This window comes from Myotis lucifugus, unplaced genomic scaffold, assembly GCF_000147115.1.
Source record: "Myotis lucifugus unplaced genomic scaffold, Myoluc2.0 scaffold_84, whole genome shotgun sequence".
Classification (NCBI taxonomy): Eukaryota; Metazoa; Chordata; class Mammalia; order Chiroptera; family Vespertilionidae; genus Myotis; species Myotis lucifugus.
Genome location: NW_005871132.1, coordinates 3,575,838 through 3,597,327, shown reverse-complemented (window position 1 = coordinate 3,597,327; position 21,490 = coordinate 3,575,838). Strand labels below are relative to the sequence as shown.

General features: G+C 34.3%; 1 protein-coding gene across 2 annotated transcripts in view; it reads right to left on the bottom strand.

Moving 5' to 3' along the window:
* Nucleotides 1–20,832, bottom strand: part of STXBP5L (syntaxin binding protein 5 like) — a 198,185-nt gene extending 177,353 nt beyond the window's left edge. For both annotated transcript variants that reach the window (XM_023755805.1, XM_023755806.1), the window contains exon 1: nt 20,642–20,832. In XM_023755805.1, the coding sequence (XP_023611573.1) occupies nt 20,642–20,830 (189 nt within the window). In that variant the 5' untranslated portion in view covers nt 20,831–20,832. The remainder of the gene's footprint in view (nt 1–20,641) is intronic.
* Nucleotides 20,833–21,490: the final 658 nt, after the last annotated feature.

Sequence of the window (21,490 nt, the reverse complement as noted above, 5' to 3'; positions counted from 1 at the left end):
TACTAAAGAATCTTCTAGAAACCTCCAAGAGACTTAGTGAGACTTTCAAGGATCTTGGTGAGAATGCCAAACACATGGAAAAGGACCAGTCAGAAATTAAGCATACACTGACTGAAATAAAGAATAATATACAGGGATTCAACATTAGTGTAGAGGGTTCTGAGAATCAAATCAACAATTTAAAATATGAGGAAGAAAAAAACACCCAACCAGAAGAGCAAAAAGAAATAAGATTCCAAAAATATGAAGATAGTGTAAGGAGCCTCTGGGACAACTTCAAGCATACCAACATTCACATTATGGGGGTGCCAGAAAAAGAGAGCAAGATATTGAAAACCTATTTGAAGAAATAATGACAGAAAACTTCCCCTACTTGGTAAAAGAAATAGACTTACAAGTCCACGAAGCTCAGAGAGTCCCAAACAAGAGGAACCCAAAGAGGCCCACACCAAGACACATCATAATTAAAATGCCAAGGGCTAAAGGCAAAGAGAGAATCTTAAAAGCAGCAAGAGAAAAGCAGTTAGTTACCCACGTGGGAGTACCCATACGACTGTCAGCTGATTTTTTAACAGAAACTATGCAGGCCAGAAGAGAGTGGCAAGAAATATTCAAAGTGGTGAATAGCAAGGACCTACAACCAAGATTTACTCTATCCAGCAAAGCTATCATTTAGAATTGAAGGTCAGATAAACAGCTTCACAGACAAGAAAAAGCTAAAGGAGTTTATTACAACCAAACCAGTACTATATGAAATGTTAAAGGGTATTCTTTAAGAAGAGGAAGAAGAAGAAAATGAAAAAGATAAAAAATATGAACAACAAAATGGCAACAAATACATACCTACCAACAACTGAATCTAGAAATCAAAATAAATAAGAAATCTAATGAGCAGAATAAGCTGGTGAATAAAATAGAATCAGAGGCATGGAAATGGAACAGACTGATGATTCTCAGAGAGAAGGGAGGTGGGCGGGAAGAGAGTAAACAAAGATCTTATATGCATACTAGTGTCCCAGTGCATGGATTCGTGCACATTGAAAGGAAATTAATTAGAAGAAATATTTTAATATCGCTATTTGTGTCTTGCTAATGAAAAGAAAATAGGATTCTACTGAGTCTCCTATCTACCTATTCCAGGACTTCTGTGAGGATCAAATGAGATGAGGCACGGGGAAAACAATTCGCAAACATTTGGTTAAACTGTAAAATGTTTCCAACTGGCTATAAAGCAAGTTGGGTTCCTGGGCTAAAGAAACTTTAAGGAGGCTAGTCTCTAGGACAGTGATGGCGAACCTTTTGAGCTCGGCGTGTCAGCATTTTGAAAAACCCTAACTTAACTCTGGTGCCGTGTCATATATAGAAATTTTTTGATATTTCAACCATAGTAAAACAAAGATGTATATTTTTGGTATATATTTTATATATTTAAATGCCATTTAACAAAGAAAAATCAACCAAAATAATGAGTTCGCGTGTCACCTCTGACACGTGTGTCATAGGTTCGACATCACTGCTCTAAAGAGAGGAAGCCAGGTGTTACCACATGAAGTCATTACCTGGCGCCCACAGTGACTGTTTCCAGGCTGGCCTGGACCGTGGGCCACATTTTGCGCCATGGAGTCTTGGCAGCATTGGCTGCGATTTGGTGGGGTGTTGCTCCGGGGTGGTGGCAGGGCCTATGCCCACTTGGGGGAAGTTGAGTGTTCGTTTGTTGGCGCCAGGTCTGTGGTGCCATTTATTTTTAAATGGCCATGCACGTCATGGCAGCTTCTGCGTTGAGCGTCTGCCCCCTGGTCAGTACGTGTAATAGCTACTGGTCAGATGGAGATTATATATATATATATATATATAATATAATACATATATATATATATATATATATATATATATATATATATGTGTGTGTGTGTATATATATGTGTATATATATATATATATTTTTTTTTCCTCCTATGGACACAAACAATAGGGTGGCGAAGGCCTGGGTGGGGCAGAAACCAGGTAGAAGGAAGCAAAGGGAGGAAAAAAAAGGGACATCAATAATAATCTCAACAATAAAGATGTAAAACAAAAACAAAAACCTATCATTACATTTTAAGGAAGTAGAAAATGAACAAATGAAGCCCAAAGTTAGAAGAAAGAAAATAATAAAAGATCACATCAAAATTTAATGAAATAGAGAATATAAACACAATACAAATATTAATGAAACAAAGAGCTGGTTCTCTAGACAAAATTTTAGCTAGACTCACTAAGGATAAAAAATAGAAGACTAAAAAAGAGAAGACAAAAATAAAACATAAATGAAAGAGAAGTTACAAAATACACTACATAAACATAAAGGACTATACAAGAATACATGAAAGTCTATACACCACCAAAGTGGACAACCTAGAAAAAATGACCAAGTTTTCAGAAGCATACAACCTTCCTAGCATGAATCATGAAGAAATAGAAAACCTGAATAGTTTGATCACTAGTAAGGATATTGAGGTAGTAATCAAAACCTCCCAAAAACAAAGTCCATGACCGATGACTTCACTGGTGAATGCTACCAAACATTCAAAGAAGATTTAAAGCTATCCTTGTCAAACTCTTCCAAAAAATCAAAGAGGAGGGAATGCTTCCTAACTCATTTTATGAGGCCAACGTTACCCTAGTACCAAAAGTAGGCAAGGACATGACAAAAAAATGAAAATTACAGGCCAATATCTGATGTAAAAATCCTCAATAAAATAAAAACAAAAGAAATACAACAATACAACATTCAAAGGATCATATACAATGATCAAGCTGAATTCATTCCAGGGGTGCAAGGATAGTTCAATATCCACAAATCAATCAACACGACAAACCACATTAACAAATTAAAAGATAAAAATCATACAATCATCTCAACAGATGCAGAAAAAGCATCTGACAAGATACAACATCCATTTATGATAAAACTCTCAAAAAAATGGATAGAGAAAAAAAGTACCTCAACATAATAAAGGTCATATATGGCAAACCTTCAGCTAACATCATACTCAATGATAAAAAACTGAAAGCTTTTCCTATAAGATTAGGAATAAGACTAGGATGCCAACTCTTATCAGTTGTATCCAACATAGTACTGGAATCCTATTCAGAGCAATTAGCCAAGAAATATAAAGCATCTGTATTGAAAAGGAAATAGTAAAAGTATCACTATTTGTGGATGATATGATTTTATATATAAAAAACTCTAAAGAATTCACCATAAAACTATTATAAATAATAAATAAATACAATAAAATTGTATTTGGATATAAAATTACTACACAAAAATCTGAGAGTTTCTATCAGAGAAATGAAGAAAGCAATACAATTTACAATCACAACAAATAGAATCAAATACCTAGAAACAAACAAAGGAAATGAAAGACTTGTACACTGAAAACTATAAGACATTGTTCAAAGAAATTTAAAAAGACACAAAGAAATGGAAAGACATTCTGTGTTCTTGGACTAAAAGAATTAACGTTGTTAAAATATCCATGTTTCCCTAAAGCAGTATAAAGATTCAGTGCAACCCCTATCAACATCCCAATGGCATTTTTCACAGAAATAGAATTTAAAATATCCTAAAATTTGTAGGAAACCACAAAAGACCCTAAATAGTCAAATCAATCCTAAGAAAAAATAAAGCCAGAGGTACCACACCCCCCAATTTCAAATTGTACTACAAAGCTATAGTACAAAACAGTATGGTATTGGCAAAAACACATACACACAGACCAATGGAACAGAAATGAGAGCCCAGAAATAAACCCACACATATATGGGCAACTAGTTTATGACAAAGGTGCTAAGCATATACAATGTGTTGAGGTAACTGAATAGTCATATGCAAAAGAATGAAGGTAAATCACTCTTACACCATGCACAAAAGTTAACCAAAATGGATTAAAGACTTAAATGTAAGACCTGAAACAATAAATACATAAAAGAAAATACAGACACTAAGCTTCCAGACTCAGTGGTGTTTTGGCAAATTTGATTCCAAAAGCAAGGGAAACTAAAGCAAAAAATAAACAAATGGGACTACATCAAATTAACAAACTTCTGCATAGCAAAGGAAATCATCAAAACAAAAAAGCAACCCACCACTCAGCTGGTGTGGCTCAGTGGTTGAGCACTGACCCTTGAACCAAGAGGTAACTGGTTTGATTCTGGTAAGGGCACATGCCCAGGTTTCGGGCAGAAACCTCAGTGGAGGGTGGAGGGGGAGAGGAGGGGAGGGGAGGAGGAGGAAGTTGATCGATGATGTTTTTCTCTCATCAATTTTTCTATCTAGCCCTCTCCCTTCCTCTCTAAAAATCAATAAAAACATTTTTTAAAATGCAACCTATCAAATGGGAGATGATATTTGCAAATGATAGTTCCAATAAGGGGTTAATATCCAAGCTATAGAAAGAACTCATGTAACTCAAACATAAGGAAACAAATAATCTAATTTAAAAGTGGTTAGAGAGTTTGAATAGACTTTTTTTCCCCAAGAAGACATACAGATGGCCAAAGGCATATGAAAAGATGTTCAACATCACTATGGGAAATGCAAATCAAAACCATAATGAGGGAGATATCACTTCACACCACTTAGAATGGCTATTACCAAAAAGACACAAAGTAACAAGTGTTGGAAAACATATGGAGAAAAGAGAACTCTTGCATACTGTTGGTAAGATTATAAACTGGTGCAGCCACTATGGACAACAGCATGGAGGTTCCTTTAAAAAATTAAAAAATAGAATTACTGTTAAGATCCAGTAATTCCTCTTCAAGGTATTTATTTGAAGAATATGAAAAGACTAAATCAAAAAAATATACTAGTATATACTCCTATGTTCACTGCACCATTATTTACAATAGCTAAGATATGGAAACAATCTAAGTGTCCATTGATGGATGAATGGATAAAAATATAGTATAAATATATATAATGGACTACTACTCAGCAATAAAAAGATGAAATATTGTCATTTGCAACAATATGGCTGGATCTTGAAGATATTATGCTAAGTGAAAAAGTCAGATAGAAAAAGATAAAGACCATACGCTTTCACTCATATCTATAATAATAAAAGCATAATATGCTAATTACTAGTAGACCGGACGACCTTCTGGACGAAGTCAGGGCTGCAAAGGCCGAGGCAGCCGCCGCAGTTTGCCTTGGGCTGAGGCAAGGTGCCATAGCTGTGAGGGCCAAGGCAAGCCACTGCGCTGCAAGGGCCGAGCCCCTTGCACAAATTTGGTGCACCGGGCCTCTAATCTGAAATATAAAAGAAAAAGTAAAAAATGAACTAACAAAACAAAGCAAAAACAAACTCATAGATACTGTCAACAGAATGTTGGTAACCAGAGGGAAAAGAGGGTAGGAGAAGGAAGAATTGGTTAAATTCGTTAAAGGAAGTAAAATATATGATAACAGAAGGAAACTAAACTTTTAGTGGTGTGCACGCAATAAAGTATACAGATATCAAATTATAAAACAACTTAACGTGCTATTATCTTATGACCCAGCAACTACACTTCTGGGCATTTATCCCAGGCAAATGAAAACTTACTTTCACACATAAATTTGTACACAAATGTTTATAGCAGCTCTAGTCTTAATAGCCAAAAACTGGTAAGTGACTCAGATGTCCTTCAATGGGTTAGTGGTTAAAGAAACTGTGGTGTAGCTATGCTATGGAATAAAATCCAGTAATAAAAAGGAACAAGCCATTGATATATAAAAAACTCTGGATGTTCTCCAAAGGACTATTACGGGCAAAAAAAAAAAGGCCAATGCCAAAATGTTATTTACTATCTGATACTATTTATATAAACATTCTTGAAATGACAAAAAAAAAAAAGTGGAGGACAAGTTAGTGGTTTCCAAAATTAAAGGTGAGAGGTTGTGTGCTACTCTCAAAGGGCAACATGAGGGATTCTTGTGATGAGGAAAATGTTCGTATTTGATTATATGCTGATTGAAGCATTTTATCTTAGTTTTGCAAGATGTTACCTTTGAAAGAAACTGAGTAAAGGATATGTGAAATCTATCTGTATTATTTCTTATAATTGCATGTGAATCTCATGCAATAATCTCAAAATAAAAATTTAATTAAATAATTAAAAATCTATTATATTTTCACAGGTTAATATGACATCCAGAACACTCTAAAAATCCAGTAAAAAATGGCAAAATATCAGGTTAAAGCAATGTAAACATAAGAAAAATTAGGATCATACTATTATAATTCAAGGCAAAAGGCATTAAATAAAACAGCAAATATTTTATTAAAGGGTATATTTCACAATGGAAATATTTCAGTGCTTTTGCACAAATGTCACTGTATTGAAATATAAAAGATAAATTAATAAAAAGAAAAATGAACAGAAACATAATTGTATGGAATGATATATCTCTCTGTTATTAACTAATCTGGCAAGCTGAAAACAAGATATAGAGGCACTGTATATAAAACTAGTTAGACTTACAAATATATTATGAGCTTTGCCTATGCCAAATAAAAATATACTTTCTAGTGCTCCTTACCAGTATTATTAGAATACTTATAATGATTCATCATATATAGACTAACAAAAAGAAACATCTCAAATTCCAAAGAGTGTATATTAAAGAAAAACCTATTAAAGGCAAAAAATAAAATAAAATGATTAAGTATCAGCTCCATGAACTAGTTATTTTAGAACACCAATAAAACAGACAAACCTCTGGAACAGTTAATAAAGAGAAAAGATAGAGAAGATATAAACATATAATGTTAAATAAAGATATATAGCCATAGCTACAAAAGTTTTTATTATAAAAAGAATGTATAATTCTGTACTAATAAATGTGAAATACTGAAGGAAATCTGTAATTTCCTGTGAAAATATAAATTAGTAAATTTCATTTTAAAAGGCAGTAATTCAAATTGATCAATTACCATGAAATTTTTGCTTCAAAAAATATTTCCTCAAAAATATTATTCCCAGTCAAAAGAGCATTTTTCAAATCTTTAAATAACTTGGTACTTTATTTCAGATAGAAAAAAAATGAAGGAGATTAACGTCACATTCAAAAACATGACATAGACTACATACACATGCACACATACATACAACACAGACATGAGAATATTACATATTGATTCTATTTAGAAATATAGGAGGCAAGCCCTAAAGAAAATATTTGAAAAGTAATTATAGTAGTGTATCTTGTAGTAGTGTATTTTTTAAAGTATAACATGACTAAGTAGTTTATTCCAGAAATATAAATTGCCACAATCTCTTAAATGTCTCTTCATAAGCATAGGTATCTCTCTATCCCACTTGATTTCAATAAGTTTATTGAAAGTTACAAAATAAATATGAAAAATATTAGCTTTTTTTCTAAATTAGTATTAAACAAAAATATATTTTAAGAAGAGTTCTGATTCAAAATAGCAAAACAAATAATATTCTAGGATAAAACCTTACAAGAAATGTGTCACCTATTCAAACAACAACAAACACTACGAAATATATCTAATCAAGGTAAATAATAAAAAACCTTAAGAAGTATATCATAATATTAGAATATTCAATATTCAAAATATATCACACTTTCCCCAAAATATAAATGCAATGTAGAACAATCAGAATCCCAATTGGATTTTTTTCTTTTAAATATATTTGTATTAATTTCAGAGAGGAAGGGAGAGGGAGAAATATAGAGATAGAAATATCAATGATGAGAGAGAATCATTGATCGACTGCCTCCTATACATCACCTACTGGGGATCAAGCTCACAATCTGGGCATGTGCCCTGACCTCCTGGTTCATAGGTCGATGCTCAACCACTGAGCCATGCTGGCTGGGCCCCAAACTGGATTTTTTTATGAAACTTGAGAAAAAGAAGACTAAAGTTTATCTGGAAATATAAACCTAAAACTAAACAAGAAGTTTTGAAAAGGGAAATATAAGGGGTAGAAGAAATAGGAAATATTTAAAAATATTATAAAACAATCAATTTTAATTGCTATACTCATACTAGAGGCCTGGAGCATGAAATTCATGCAAGGGTACAGTCCCTAGGCCTGGCCTGCGATCAGGGCCATCTTCCCTGGCTGCTGGCAGCTGGGCCCTCCCCCCAACCACCACAACCACCCCCAGTTGCCTATTTCCCCTTAGATGATAGGAGCCTGCCGGCTGGGAGGAGGGACCAAGAGGTTGGCCGGTGATCAGGTGATTGATGATGTTTCTATCTATCCCTCTCCCTTCCTCTCTCTCTAAAAATCAATAAAAAATTATTTTTAAAAAAAGAATGGACTTCATAAACACAATTTTTAAAAAAGCAACAATAAAATCAATGAGAAAAAATATTACTCCATAAATAGTACTGGAACAATGACCGATCATTTAATAAAATTAGATCCTTCCTCATATAAGAATAAAGAAGCAAAAAAAAAAAAAAAGAAGAAGCTTAAAGTCTTTTACATAACATAGTGGATGAAGATCTATAATAGTTTTTTATATATAACATAATAAGCAAAGTGTTAATATTATTGCTATATAAAACACTCTTATAAACAATAAGAAAAAAAACTAAACATCCCAAACTAAAATACTCAACAAACAACATCTAATTCACTATAGAAAAAATGCAAATGACCAGTACATATTTTTATGAGCAAAATTTACTACTAAACAATGGAATACAAATGAAAACAACTTTAAGTTGCCACCTCTTGCCAATTATATAGTCAAACATTTTTTAAATGATGGCAATTCATAGGGTTTTCAAAGGTAAAAGGAAACAAGTACTGCTATATAAACTTCTTTCCTGACCCAATTTTACTAAGGAATAATTGACAAATAAATATAAACTTCTAAAAAGAAATATAAACTTGTGTGACTTTTCAGTGAAACAATTGATTATATATATCAAACACTTTAAAAAAATAAGCTTCCTCTTTAGCTATAAACTTGTTCTCCTAGGAATTTATCCTAAGGAAAAATTCTAACTATGTTAACATATACAAAGATATTGTTATTGTAGATAAAAAGACAACAGACAGCCTCAATTAAGGTAAAGACTGGCCTTTGTTAGGGAAAAATACTGACCTAAGGCATGACTACAGAGAAATATGAAAAATCTAGGGAAAGAAATAAGTCATGAAAAAAAGGAAGAACAGCACGTGAGAACTAACATGGGCAGAAAGAGGGGGGGGGGAAATCTCAGAATTTTCTTGTAGTGTGAAGTTACAAGAAAAAAGTGGTTTGTTTTAGCAAACTACTACCATTCCTTTAAAAGTAATCCTTTCATATGGTTCTTAACTTTTTCTGTCTGACTTATTTCACTTAGCATGATATTCTCAAGATCTATCCATATTGTCATAGTGGTAGTATATATTTCATCTTTTCTTATGGCTGAGTAGCAGTCCATTGTATATAAAACTGAAAACAACAAATAAACAAAAAATAAAATCTCATAGACAAAGACAACAGTATAGTGGTTACCTGGGGGAAGAGGTGTGGGGGGTAGTAAAGGGTAAATGGGGTCAAATATATGGTGACAGAAGATTTGACTTTGTGGGGGTGAGTACACAATGCAATATACAGATGATGAATTGTGCACTTAAAACCAAATAATCTTATTAACCATGGTAACACCAATAAATTTGACTTAAAAATAAATAAAAATAAAAGTAATTATTTCACTAGATTAAGAGGATTAAGAAAACCTTGACCAACAGATTTGATATTGCGTTAGCTTTGTTGCTGATCCCCCAATGTTTCTTTCATCCTGGTTCCTTGAAATCAACCTGAGTATCTGATTATTATCAATATCATAGTTACTCTTGCATCTCTCTTGCTTCTATTCTTCCAGGTTCTGTAGCTTTCCTCTTGAATCTTAATATCTGCCTATATTTGATCACACTAAAGCAAATAAATACATTTAGTGAAGTTGCCTTTAGTGATGCCCTATGCACTTGCCTGAATCTCCACCAGACTCAGTTAAGTTTCTTTGATTCATTCAACAGCCTGATCATCCTACTACCAAATACAATGTTCTCGTCAAAATATATATTTGCTAAGGCTATTATTTTACCTCACATACCTTTCTTATATTAAATAATCTATGTTTGCCAGTATAGGAGTGACTAAAAATGAAGGTTAGAAAATAGAAGTGAGACTACTCCAGAATTATAAAATATTTGCAGTGATGCAGGTGAGATAATTTCTCTTCTGGAACTTAATTTAAATAACTGGTTTAGCTGATTTTTCAGTGAAATGGTTCAGGTAAAAAAATCAGAGTATTATAAGCTCTGACTAATACATACACAACAGAGTTTCCTATAGGATTTTTAAAAATTAGTTTTATTTTTGAAAATTGTTTTATTCCCACAGCAAATGAAATTTTATATATTCACACAAAAATGCTAAATTGATATGCTGGGTTGAACTCCAAAAAACAAAAATTACATCATATCTTCTCTTTACCTGCTAGAGTTAAAAATGGCTGCCTACTAGGGAATATTATGTGGAAGAAATAAAATCTGTATATTTTCTCAAAATGGAGGAGGAAAAAAATGTGAATTATAACTAAATGAAGATATGGTACAAATAAAACTAGCACAAAATTGTTATACTTACTATATTTGTTTTCAAGTATACTATTTCAAGTATAAAATTTTACTAAACAATAGATGTTGTATATTATATAGTACATATAATTATATAACAATTTCAAATCATTCTGAATAAAAATTATATAACAAATTCAAATCAACGAACATGAATTGTTGGCTGTTGATCAACAAGAAAAATTTCTCTTATGGAGGTATTAAAGCAGGCCTGCTTAGCAACATATTCTAGCAACTTCAGCTACTTTAGAAGTAGCTAAAAGAGAAAAAGTAGCCTCAAGCAGCTATTAGCTAGAGCTTGCCTGGACCTAATAGCTAGGCTATAGTGTTCTTCTATGGAATATGAACAATTTCACAGAAAACCATCATACAAGGCTCCTCTATGACCATGTTGAAGCAAGACAAAAACAGAACCACTACAGGATCATGTCTGGGTACTGATAAATGTAAGAACATTGTGTAAACTACACTAATGATTAAATGTGTTCCCCTAATCCAACTGACATAACTGCTACTTCTTTAGTAATTATAGCTTTAGCCCATGCTGTTCCTCTTGCCTCCTAGATAAATATTCTTAGGCTACAAAATGATAAAACTATCCCCTACTTTCTGACAACACTCCATCATGCTTCTTTGAACTTTCTTAAAATCACCTAATACAGGTCCAAATCTTGTAACAACCCCCTTCTTAACACCCTCTTACAGAGACGTATCATGGTTCCTTATGGTGTGCAATCTCCCTTGATGTAATAAACCCAACTTTGTCTGACTACAGATTTGCAATAGTTGGTTGATGGGCACAGGCACTGCATTTCCTTTTAAATATTCCAAAATCCACCCTACACATTATTTTGACCAGTCTTTTTAGCCTGATAATTAAATCACTATGATATTGGCATAAGAATAGGCAGAAAGATGGAAGAACATTGTTAACCCAGATACAAATCCTAGTGCATAACAAAAGTTATTATATGACAAAGGAGTATCACAACCACTGGAAAAATAATCAGTTAATAAATGGCATGATAAAATTGATTTGGCTACTTGAAAAACAATAGATGTTGTATATTATATTTTACATATAATTTTATAACAATTTCAAATCATTTTAAATAATTTGTAACTCTAAAACAAATTCTGCTTGGATTTTTAAAAAAAGTTAAAAGATCAAAGAAACAAAGATAAAAGTAAATAGAAATGAATATTTAATCAAAACTCTAAATTTTAGAGACATTTCCTTGCTTAGGAGATAAAAAGGAATGGATCAAAGACTTAACTATACAAAAAAAAACTAATTGTCACTCTAACCAAATCTTTAATAAAGATCAGTATTTTGACAATTATGTAGGAGCAAAAAACTCAATATTGTCTCATGGGAAAAAACTCAAAAGCTTCTACCAGTACTTGAACTTTTTAATGTATACAAAGTTATTGTTATTAAACTAATATGTAAATGGTTTATAGACTATAATGTGGGAAACTAATATAATCATCTTATCATTAAAAATAAACTATGGAACTTAACCCTATGATTCCCCCCCCCCTCCTCCCCCCCCCCCCCCGCAGACACATCTTCAAATGAAGGCAGAGAAATGTACTACACTTCAAAAAATGGGGATTTATTTTAATCACTTGTAATAATCCTACAGATAAATTTGAAAATTATCTAAGATTTTAAATTAGTTCTATACTGAGACACACACAAGTATGGCAGCACTGTTTGTTTTTAAGAATACAAGAACTGTCATACTAAATAGAACAACAACCCAATTTTACTGACAATATACTTGCACCAAAGACCTTTCATGAGAAAACATGATTGTTCTTTATGGTAACTTTAAAAAGTAATAAATATACTTCCTACAACTCTATAATCCCTTACTCAAGCCTGTCCCTGTACCTTAGGATAAGCAAAGTAGAAAGCCTAGAGTAGGCGTTGGTTCCTGGTCCTTAAAATTTTTTAAATTTTAATTCTATTAGGACTTGTATGCATGCATATAAGCATAACCAATGGACACAAGACACTGGGGGGTAGGGGAGGCCGGGGGAATGTCAAGGGGGAAAAAAAGGAGACATATGTAATACTCTTTGTAATACTTTAAGCAATAAAACAAAATTTAAAAAAATTAATTCTATTTGGTTCTTAAATTTTTCTGGTTTGCATCCATTACTTTTCTTAAAGATGCCCTTCCTCTATTGTTCATATTAGTAACAGGAGCATGAAGTCCTTGTCAGATATTTTATCTATAAGTTATCTATAAGTGTCAACTGTACTACCTTTTACTTTATCAGTTTAGAAGTATAGAATGAGACAAGTACACCCATCTCAGGGAACCTTGTATAGTTCTTTTAATGAATGAAAATTGGGAAAATTAGGAATTGTGTTAATAGTCTTGTGCCAATCTCATTTATAGACCCTCCCAAGTACAATGATGTAAAATTAGAAGAATGTGAAGATAATGGAAAACCTGAAGAGATGATAGTCAAGGATATCTAGGTACTTAATCTCCTTTCATCATTCAGGGTCCTGGAAAACACAACTCTTCACAGTCTACACCTGCTTCTGATTTTATACAACTTTATCTGGAAATATGTGATACTATGTGTGGTAAGAGGATCATGATTACAAATTTATTTCCCTGAAGAAGTTATACTACTTACCTACATATTGGTTCTGACCATAACCATTTATATAAAAAAAAATAGTTTAAAAGTGTTGATGAGAAAAAGAGAGGAGAGGAGAGGAGAGGAGAGGAGAGGAGAGGAGAGGAGAGGAGAAGAGAAATGTGTTGAGGAATAGTGAATTGCCTAATTTAAGTTTGTTCAAAACTTTGGGGATTATGCCATGTGGTTCTGGTGATACATTTAGTTTTGTCTATTTTGTTAATTAGGGTTAGACTATCCCTAGAATATCCCATGTGTTTGTCACTGTCTATCTAATACTTCTGAATTGTTCCCCTAAAAAGATAATTGGAAAACAAGAATGTTTCTAATATCTTCCTCAGTAAAAACTAAAGTAAATCTAAATGAATCTTTCTATAATCTCCTTTTCCATATCTTTTTGAAAATTATATACCATGTTCCTAAAGTGTTGACACTCTTTCACTGAATGATTTCTTGTTTTTATGTAATATAATATTTATTTAATGAAAACATTTTTTGCCAGTGTGGCTCAGTTGGTTGGAGTGTCATCCCATATACCAAAAGATTGCGTGTTCGATTTCAGGTTAGGGCACATACCTAGGTTTCGGGTTTGATCCCCAGCCCATGCAGGAGGTAACCAATCGATGTTTCTCTTCACATCAATTTTTCTCTCTCTCTCCAACCTATCCCCTCTCTCTAAAAATCAATGAATGTGACCTCAGATAAGGATTAAAAATATCTACTTTGCTCTTAACATATTACTCTATCACAGCGATTTTCAACCTTGTTCATCTCATGGCATACATAAACTATTAAAATTCTGAGGCACACCAAAAATATATACTTTTTGCCAATCTCACACAGAAAATAGGTATAATTTTTATTAATTCACATCAGATGCTACTGTTGTCATTTTTTTATTTGACAATCTAAGGGTGATTGTCAAATGAAAAATATTTGAGGTCAGTGTCCCTGACTAAATAGTCAGGTATTGCATATTTTTAAAAAATTCTTACAGCATGCCAGTTGAAAATCACTGCTCTACCAGTTTCCTTGCTCTCATTTATTCATTCTTCATTCATTCATTCAACAAATATATGACTGTCTTCTATGTGACAGGCACTGCTCTATGAATTGGTAAGACAGTTATGAACACAATAAAGCCCTGCCCTCATGGAGTTATCCTATATAATAAAAGGCTAATATGCAAATGGACCGAACAGCTAAATGACTGGTCGCTATGACACGTAGTGATCACCAGGGGGCAGATGCTCAATGCAGGAGCTGCCACCTGGTGGTCAGTGTGCTCCCACAGGGGGAATGCTGCTCAGCCAGAAGCCAGGCTCACAGCTGGTGAGCGCAGCGGTGGTGGTAGGAGCCTCTCCCACCTCCACAGCAGCACTAAAGACATCTCCTGAGGGCTCCTGGACTGCGAGAGGGCGCAGGCTGGGCTGAGGGACTCCCCCATCCCCGAGTACATGAATTTTGTGCACCGGCCCTCTAGTATTATAATAAAAGCAGCAAATAAATACATAATTTAATAACAGGTAGCTATAAGTGTTATCAATAAAAAGTAATCAGGAGAATAAAGGGAGTGAACAGTGATCAATGAAAATCTCTCTGAGAAGTTAACAGCTGAACTAAGAACTGAGCGATGCAAAAGAGACAAGTAATATAATCATTTGGGGGGAGAGGAAGGAAGTGCTCCATATAAAGAAAACAACAAATGCAAAAAACTTTAGACAGGAATCATATCTGAGAAGTAATAATGTAGTTGGTAAAGTAAGTAACAGAAAGAAGAATTGAAAATAATGTTTTCTTAGTAGCCAGATCATAGAACTTTATAAGGCATAGGACTCACGGTTTTATTTTGAAGAGAAATGAAAAACCACAAAAGTTCTGGCAAAAATTGCATGATATGATTTAAAGTTTAAAAATGTTTTTCCTCAGAGAGCAGTAATTTTTTTCTGTCTATTATTAGATGAGATTGTGGTGTAATCTGAGTTAAAGCAGAGAAAACAATTAGAGTAGTAGTCTAGGTAAGAGATGTGGAGGAAATGAAGAGGTATAGTCATACTTGGATGTATTTTGAAAGAAGAGTCAACAAAATAGTTATTATCTTCTCAAAGTTTCTGTTTACTGAGGAACTTACCATGTTGCCTTTTTATTTATTTTTATTTTTAAAAATATATTTTTATTGATTTCAGAAAGAGAAAGGGAGAGAGAGACAGAAATATTAATAAGAATTTCCATCAACTGCCTTCTGCACACCCCCTACTGGGATCAAGCCCACAATCCGGGCATGTGCCCTGACCAGGAATCAAACTTTGACCTCCTGGTTCATAGGTCGACGCTCAACCACTGACCCACACCCACCAGGCACCACATTGCCTTTTTTAAATAAGATGAAACAAAAAAAGTACTGGATTTGAGAATCAAAGAATAGTATGTTAAACTTAGCTATGTCTCCTACCAACTTAGAGAGCTAAGGATAAAAATATTAACACTTTTCTTGCCTTATCAGACTGTTATGAAGGTCAAATGGAATATCTTACAGATTAAGCTCTGTAATTTATCCATTCTCTTTGTAAAACACAGATTGACATATTGAATGCTTGAAACTAGTCACAGTTACAATACTCACACTCTCCTGCTCCTAGCCTGATTAGGTGTGGGTCAGTTAACTATAGAGATGAATAGATATAGATTAGATATAGATATATAGATATAGATATATAGATATAGACATAGAGATAGAGATAATTTGATCCCCTAAGGCAGCGGTTCTCAACCTGTGGGTCGCGACCCCTTTGGCGGTCGAATGACCCTTTCACAGGGGTCGCCTAAGACCATCCTGCATATCAGATATTTACATTACGATTCATAACAGTAGCAACATTACAGTTATGAAGTAGCAACAAAAATAATGTTATGGTTGGGTCACAACATGAGGAACTGTATTTAAAGGGCCAGAAGGTTGAGAACCACTGCCCTAAGGGGTGGAGCTATAAATCTTTCTCTTAGACAGTCGAGAACCACTGGCCTATTAGGTAATGAGCACCCTAATGATGATAAGGAAACAAAATATTATTTGCTTCTCAAAGAGTTTTTAGTATAATGACAGTAACAAATAAAATTTTGAATCATAACAAGGTGCTAAATTCACTCTACAGGTATATGCCAGGAGCTATAGGAAAACAGAAGGGAAAAAACTAACTCTATCCAGGAAAGTAATTGTCTGAACTGGTTTCATGGAAATGGTGTTTGAACCATGAAGTAAAGGGTAACTGGGACTTCTCAAATTATACTCAAGTTGGAAGAGTTAGTATAATGACAGTAACAAATAAAATTTTGAATCATAACAAGGTGCTAAATTCACTCTACAGGTATATGCCAGGAGCTATAGGAAAACAGAAGGGAAAAAACTAACTCAATTACTATCCAGGAAAGTAATTGTCTGAACTGGTTTCATGGAAATGGTGTTTGAACCATGAAGTAAAGGGTAACTGGGACTTCTCCAATTATACTCAAGTTGGAAAAGATATTCTAGTCAGAAGCAAAAGATTGAGAAAAGGCATTGAGATATGAGAAAATATGGTGCTTTCAGGGAATACAATATGCTTAGGGAATCAAGGAAATGAGGATGGAAAGATAAACAGGGGCCCCTTCTGATAAAGATATACAGATAAAGTTAAGTAATTAGAAGTTTATTGTATAAAACAATAGTTTCAAACTGTGTTTCATAGAATTCAAATTCATAAAAAGCAGTTCATGCATTTCACAAATATCTGAACAACATGGGCATGTTTGGTTTTCTGATCTTGAACCAAAATTTCTTCTACCATTTTTTTTGTTTTTTAACGTCTTATAGATGTGACAGTAGCAGTAGCTTTATATTTTTATTTTTTTAAGGCTAGTAAATGTCCTACTACCTGTGTATGGATAATATTACACAAGAACCAATAATAATAATATAATATAGATTATACTAGAGGTTTAGTGCATGAATTTGTGCATGGGTGGGGTCTAGCCAGCCTGCCCTGATGGGAGCCCATCGGTTGGGCCAGCTGGGGGGAGGGGCCGCGGACCGTTGGCTGGCCGGCCCCGCCCCCAATCAGGGTGTTGGGGGCTGATCAGGGGCCAGGCCAGTCGGGGGGAGGGGGGCTGATTGCGGCCCAGATCAGGCTGGTTGGCTGCCACAGTGAGCGTCATAGCCACCAGTCATTCTGGTCGTTCTGGTCATTCTGCTGTTCTGGTCTCTGGGCTTTTATATATAGAGATAATTTATTATTATTTACTTTTAAATGTGTGCCAATTAACTACCATATTTATTTAATAAATGTTATTTACTGGGATTTCACATAAGACTTGTCACTGCTCTAGGGAAACCAACATAATTTTTATTAGAGAAATGACATAATTAACATTATAATTCAGAAATAACCTCTACAATAACAAAATGAATTAGAATAGGGTAAAACAAGAGGTGAGAAGATCAGTTAGAAAGTGATTTCAAGAAACCAAGGAAGAAAAATGATGGGATGACAAGTACTAGAGATGGTGAAACAGAATAGATAGGATTTAACAACTAATTAGATAATAGAAAGGAGAATGGTTTGCAAAATAGGCAGATTCTAGATTTATACTTTAATTTTGACCACGTTGAAAAGGTAGAAGTACCCAGAAAGTGCCAACTGTTTAGTACTCAGAGTGTTCATTGCACATTTAATCAGTGAGTCCAAATGAAGTCCCCATTTTAGTAACAGTTCTAATTTTGGAATTTCCTTAATCCGTTTTTATATATATTTATTATAGTCCAGGTAACCTAAAGCACAATCATATAACAAGTGTATAATTAACTATATTCCTATCCAAAGATGTCATAGTACTTTCGCCAGTTAGTAAGATTTCAATACTATTAGTGTTAGCTTACATAGCTATTGATCCTTTATAATTTCTTTTAAAATTGTTATCTAATATTATTATATCCCACTGGTGATAGTCATTCCACTAAGAAGGTGACTTTAAAACTTTATTAATAAAATTCAATGCATCACCTTTTCCAATTTATACATTGCCTTCACCTAATTGTCTCCTTTTATCTTCCTTACAACCTCCTTAAGAGAGAAGAGCAGAAGTACATATTACCATATTACAGGTGAGAAAATCAAGGCTCAAGGCAGATAAATGTCTTCCGCAAGGTTATACGGCTGGGCCCTAGCTAGTTTGGCTCAGTAGATAGAGCATCGGCCTGGGGACTGTAAAGGTCCCTGATTCAACTCCAGCCAAGGGCACATGCCTGGTTGTGGGCTCAATCCCCAGTAGGGGGTGTGCAGGAGGCAACCAATCAATGATTCTCTCTCATCATTTGGTATTTCTCTCTCTCTCTCCCTCTCCCTTTCCTCTGTGAAATCAATAAAAAAAAAAAATATTTTTTTAAAAAGATTATACAGCTGTCAAGTGGCAGAGCTTTACATAAAATACAAATGTTCTGATTCCAAGGCCAGTGCTCTTCCTACGATACCATAACTATCTCGTCTGAATAGGAAGGTGTCTATAATCCTATTTTCTTCTTTTGCATTCACTCATTTCCCCTGAATATTTTTATTTAAAATCTTCGCTACAAGCTTTATAACTTCAACAACCCGATTCCATTAGTTTTAGAAGTCTACCTTTTCTATGCCAATTTTTCATCTACTAAAATCTTCCTCCATCACTACCACATTCATGAACTGAGAGAATTTGGAAATTTTTTCATAATTTTGAAATGGAAAAAATAATATATCAAAAATTAGAGAAACAGGGCATAATTCCCTTGATTAGCAGTCCAAATTTGGCCTCCAGGATTCTTTTACATATTTACCTCATGACCACTATTTAGCCCCTCCCTAATCTGAGCAAATATGTATTATTTCAAATTGAGAACAAAATTATATAAAATTTTGTATACTAAGTATACAAAATTGTGTACACAATGTAGGCTATAATTAAATCAGTTTATTTAATCTAATTATAAATACACTCCCTTTTATGTAAACTAATTTACAACATTTTAATAACTAAAGATTTAATGTTTTATAACAATGCTACTGGGAATAGAGACTAACACAATAATTGAAATTTATCTCATTATACACAATTTGTTTATTACAAAACTAATTTTAATAATTTTAAAAGATTTTGTGGAAGTACAAAAAATTTAATACTTAATTTCTGTGACTTCAAAATTTGCTGTTTCTGCCCTGGCCAGGTGGTTTCATGGGTTGAAGCACTGTCCTGCACACTAAAATGTAGCGGGTTCGATTTCCAGTCAGTGCCTATACAGAAGGCAACTAATCTCACACATCAATGTTTCAATGTTTCTCTCTCTCTCTCTCTCTCTCTCCCCCCCCCCCCCTCTAAAATCAATAAAACAAAAACAAAGTGTATCTTTGGGTGAGGATTTTAAAAATTTACTGTTTCTTCTTATGTATTCAAACACACTTATAAAACTATATTAATCTAAATCATGTGAGTAATGTAATAGCTTTTTTATTACACATGCCAGATCCTAGGACACCCCAAAAAAAGGAAAATAAAAATTATGTCACTTTGTTTCAGAAAATATAACAATACCTCTCTATAATCACAATGCTTGATTTGTAAGTTCTCATCTCTCCCCATCAGAAACTCTCTTGTGATTGTTCATTAGAAGTTCAACATTAAAGTATATTTACCAAAAATATTTCCCCACTAAACCAGAACACAGGCTACTTTTGAGTTCTTCTAAGTATTAAAAGTTCCCACAGTTATTAAGCCCCGGGCATTTGTTAATTTGTTTAGAGTTTAAGGCTCTGGGGTGTTTTTATTCAGAATTTAAACAATGCATTTAAAACAATGCCATAGATTTTTAAAATAGATGTATTCATCTAGCTATTATCTAATTAGTTCTAACATCATCTTAATAGCATTATTCATTTTAATGAACAGTGAAATAAAATAACAATTAATTTATCTGAATAATATCACAGAACTATCCGGAATAACGATTTTTTCCTTCAATTTACAACTTCCACACAAATATTACATTAAAAATGTTCTCCACTAGTGGGCCTTAACATTATCTTGCAAATTCTACTTTTTATGTTTGCTTATTTCCCCCTTAAACTAACATTGTGGGGGTTTTTTAAGTTGATCCCTGGAATACCTTTATTAAATCAAACTGACCTATCCACACAGTTCTCTGTACCAGACTCTGATGCTGGCATCTCAACAATTTCCAGTTGTGTGTGTGTGTGTGTGTGTGTGTGTAACACTCCCTTCCTCACACGGTAAAATAAAGAAATAACGGGCTTTAAGCCAATTCAAAACTTACCTTGCAAATCTGGAAATACTCCGAGGTCAGGGACTCCTGAATCTCTTCTCGGAGAAGCCCCGCGGGCCCTCCCGAGTGCGGGGCGCCGCTGCCGGCCCCACCGCCACTGTTACTGCCGCCGCTGCTCCCACTGCCAGGGGAGGAGGCAGTGAAGCCGTCCAAAACTTTTCGGAAATTAAACTTCTTCATTTTAAAAAAACTGTTGAGAAATTCAAAGGAAAAAAAGGTGACTTAACTCATGGAATTATATACCCAGGTAAAAGCGTTTAGCTTTTCATTCGTCAAGGCAGCAGCTAGTACCCGTTTTACTACAATTGGCTCTAAAGGACTTAAAAAAAAAAAGTCAGGCTACATATTGCCACATTTTAATTCTAAAAAGCTTATCTTTCCAAATAAAAACCACAACTCCAAAAGCAACAGCATCTCCTCCCCATACATCAAATGTTTCAAGGGCTTCACCCCCAGCTGTGGCCATGCTTTCTCAGCACTGGGGTAAAAATAAAAGGCAGTGTCATCATCGTCATTAGCATTATATCATCATTATTATACAATCACACCGGGGTCCCACACACCGGGTCTCCATCTCACTCTCGGGGCGGGCTTTCCAACTAAGGGTGCAGCTCGGAATATTTCACGTTCAGAAAAATGATGCTGGGGGGGGGGGGGGGGAGGAAGAGGGAGAGGAAACCGGTACACCAACTTCTGGGCTGGCCCCTGGGCGTCTTTAATGGTCCCCCTTTTCAATAGGAAAAGGGGTGGGGGTGCTTTTTCCATCCCCCACCCCAAAAACCCCGGAACCCAAACCCTCTGGGGGGTAACTAAAGCAACAATCCCATGGGAAGGGGGAAA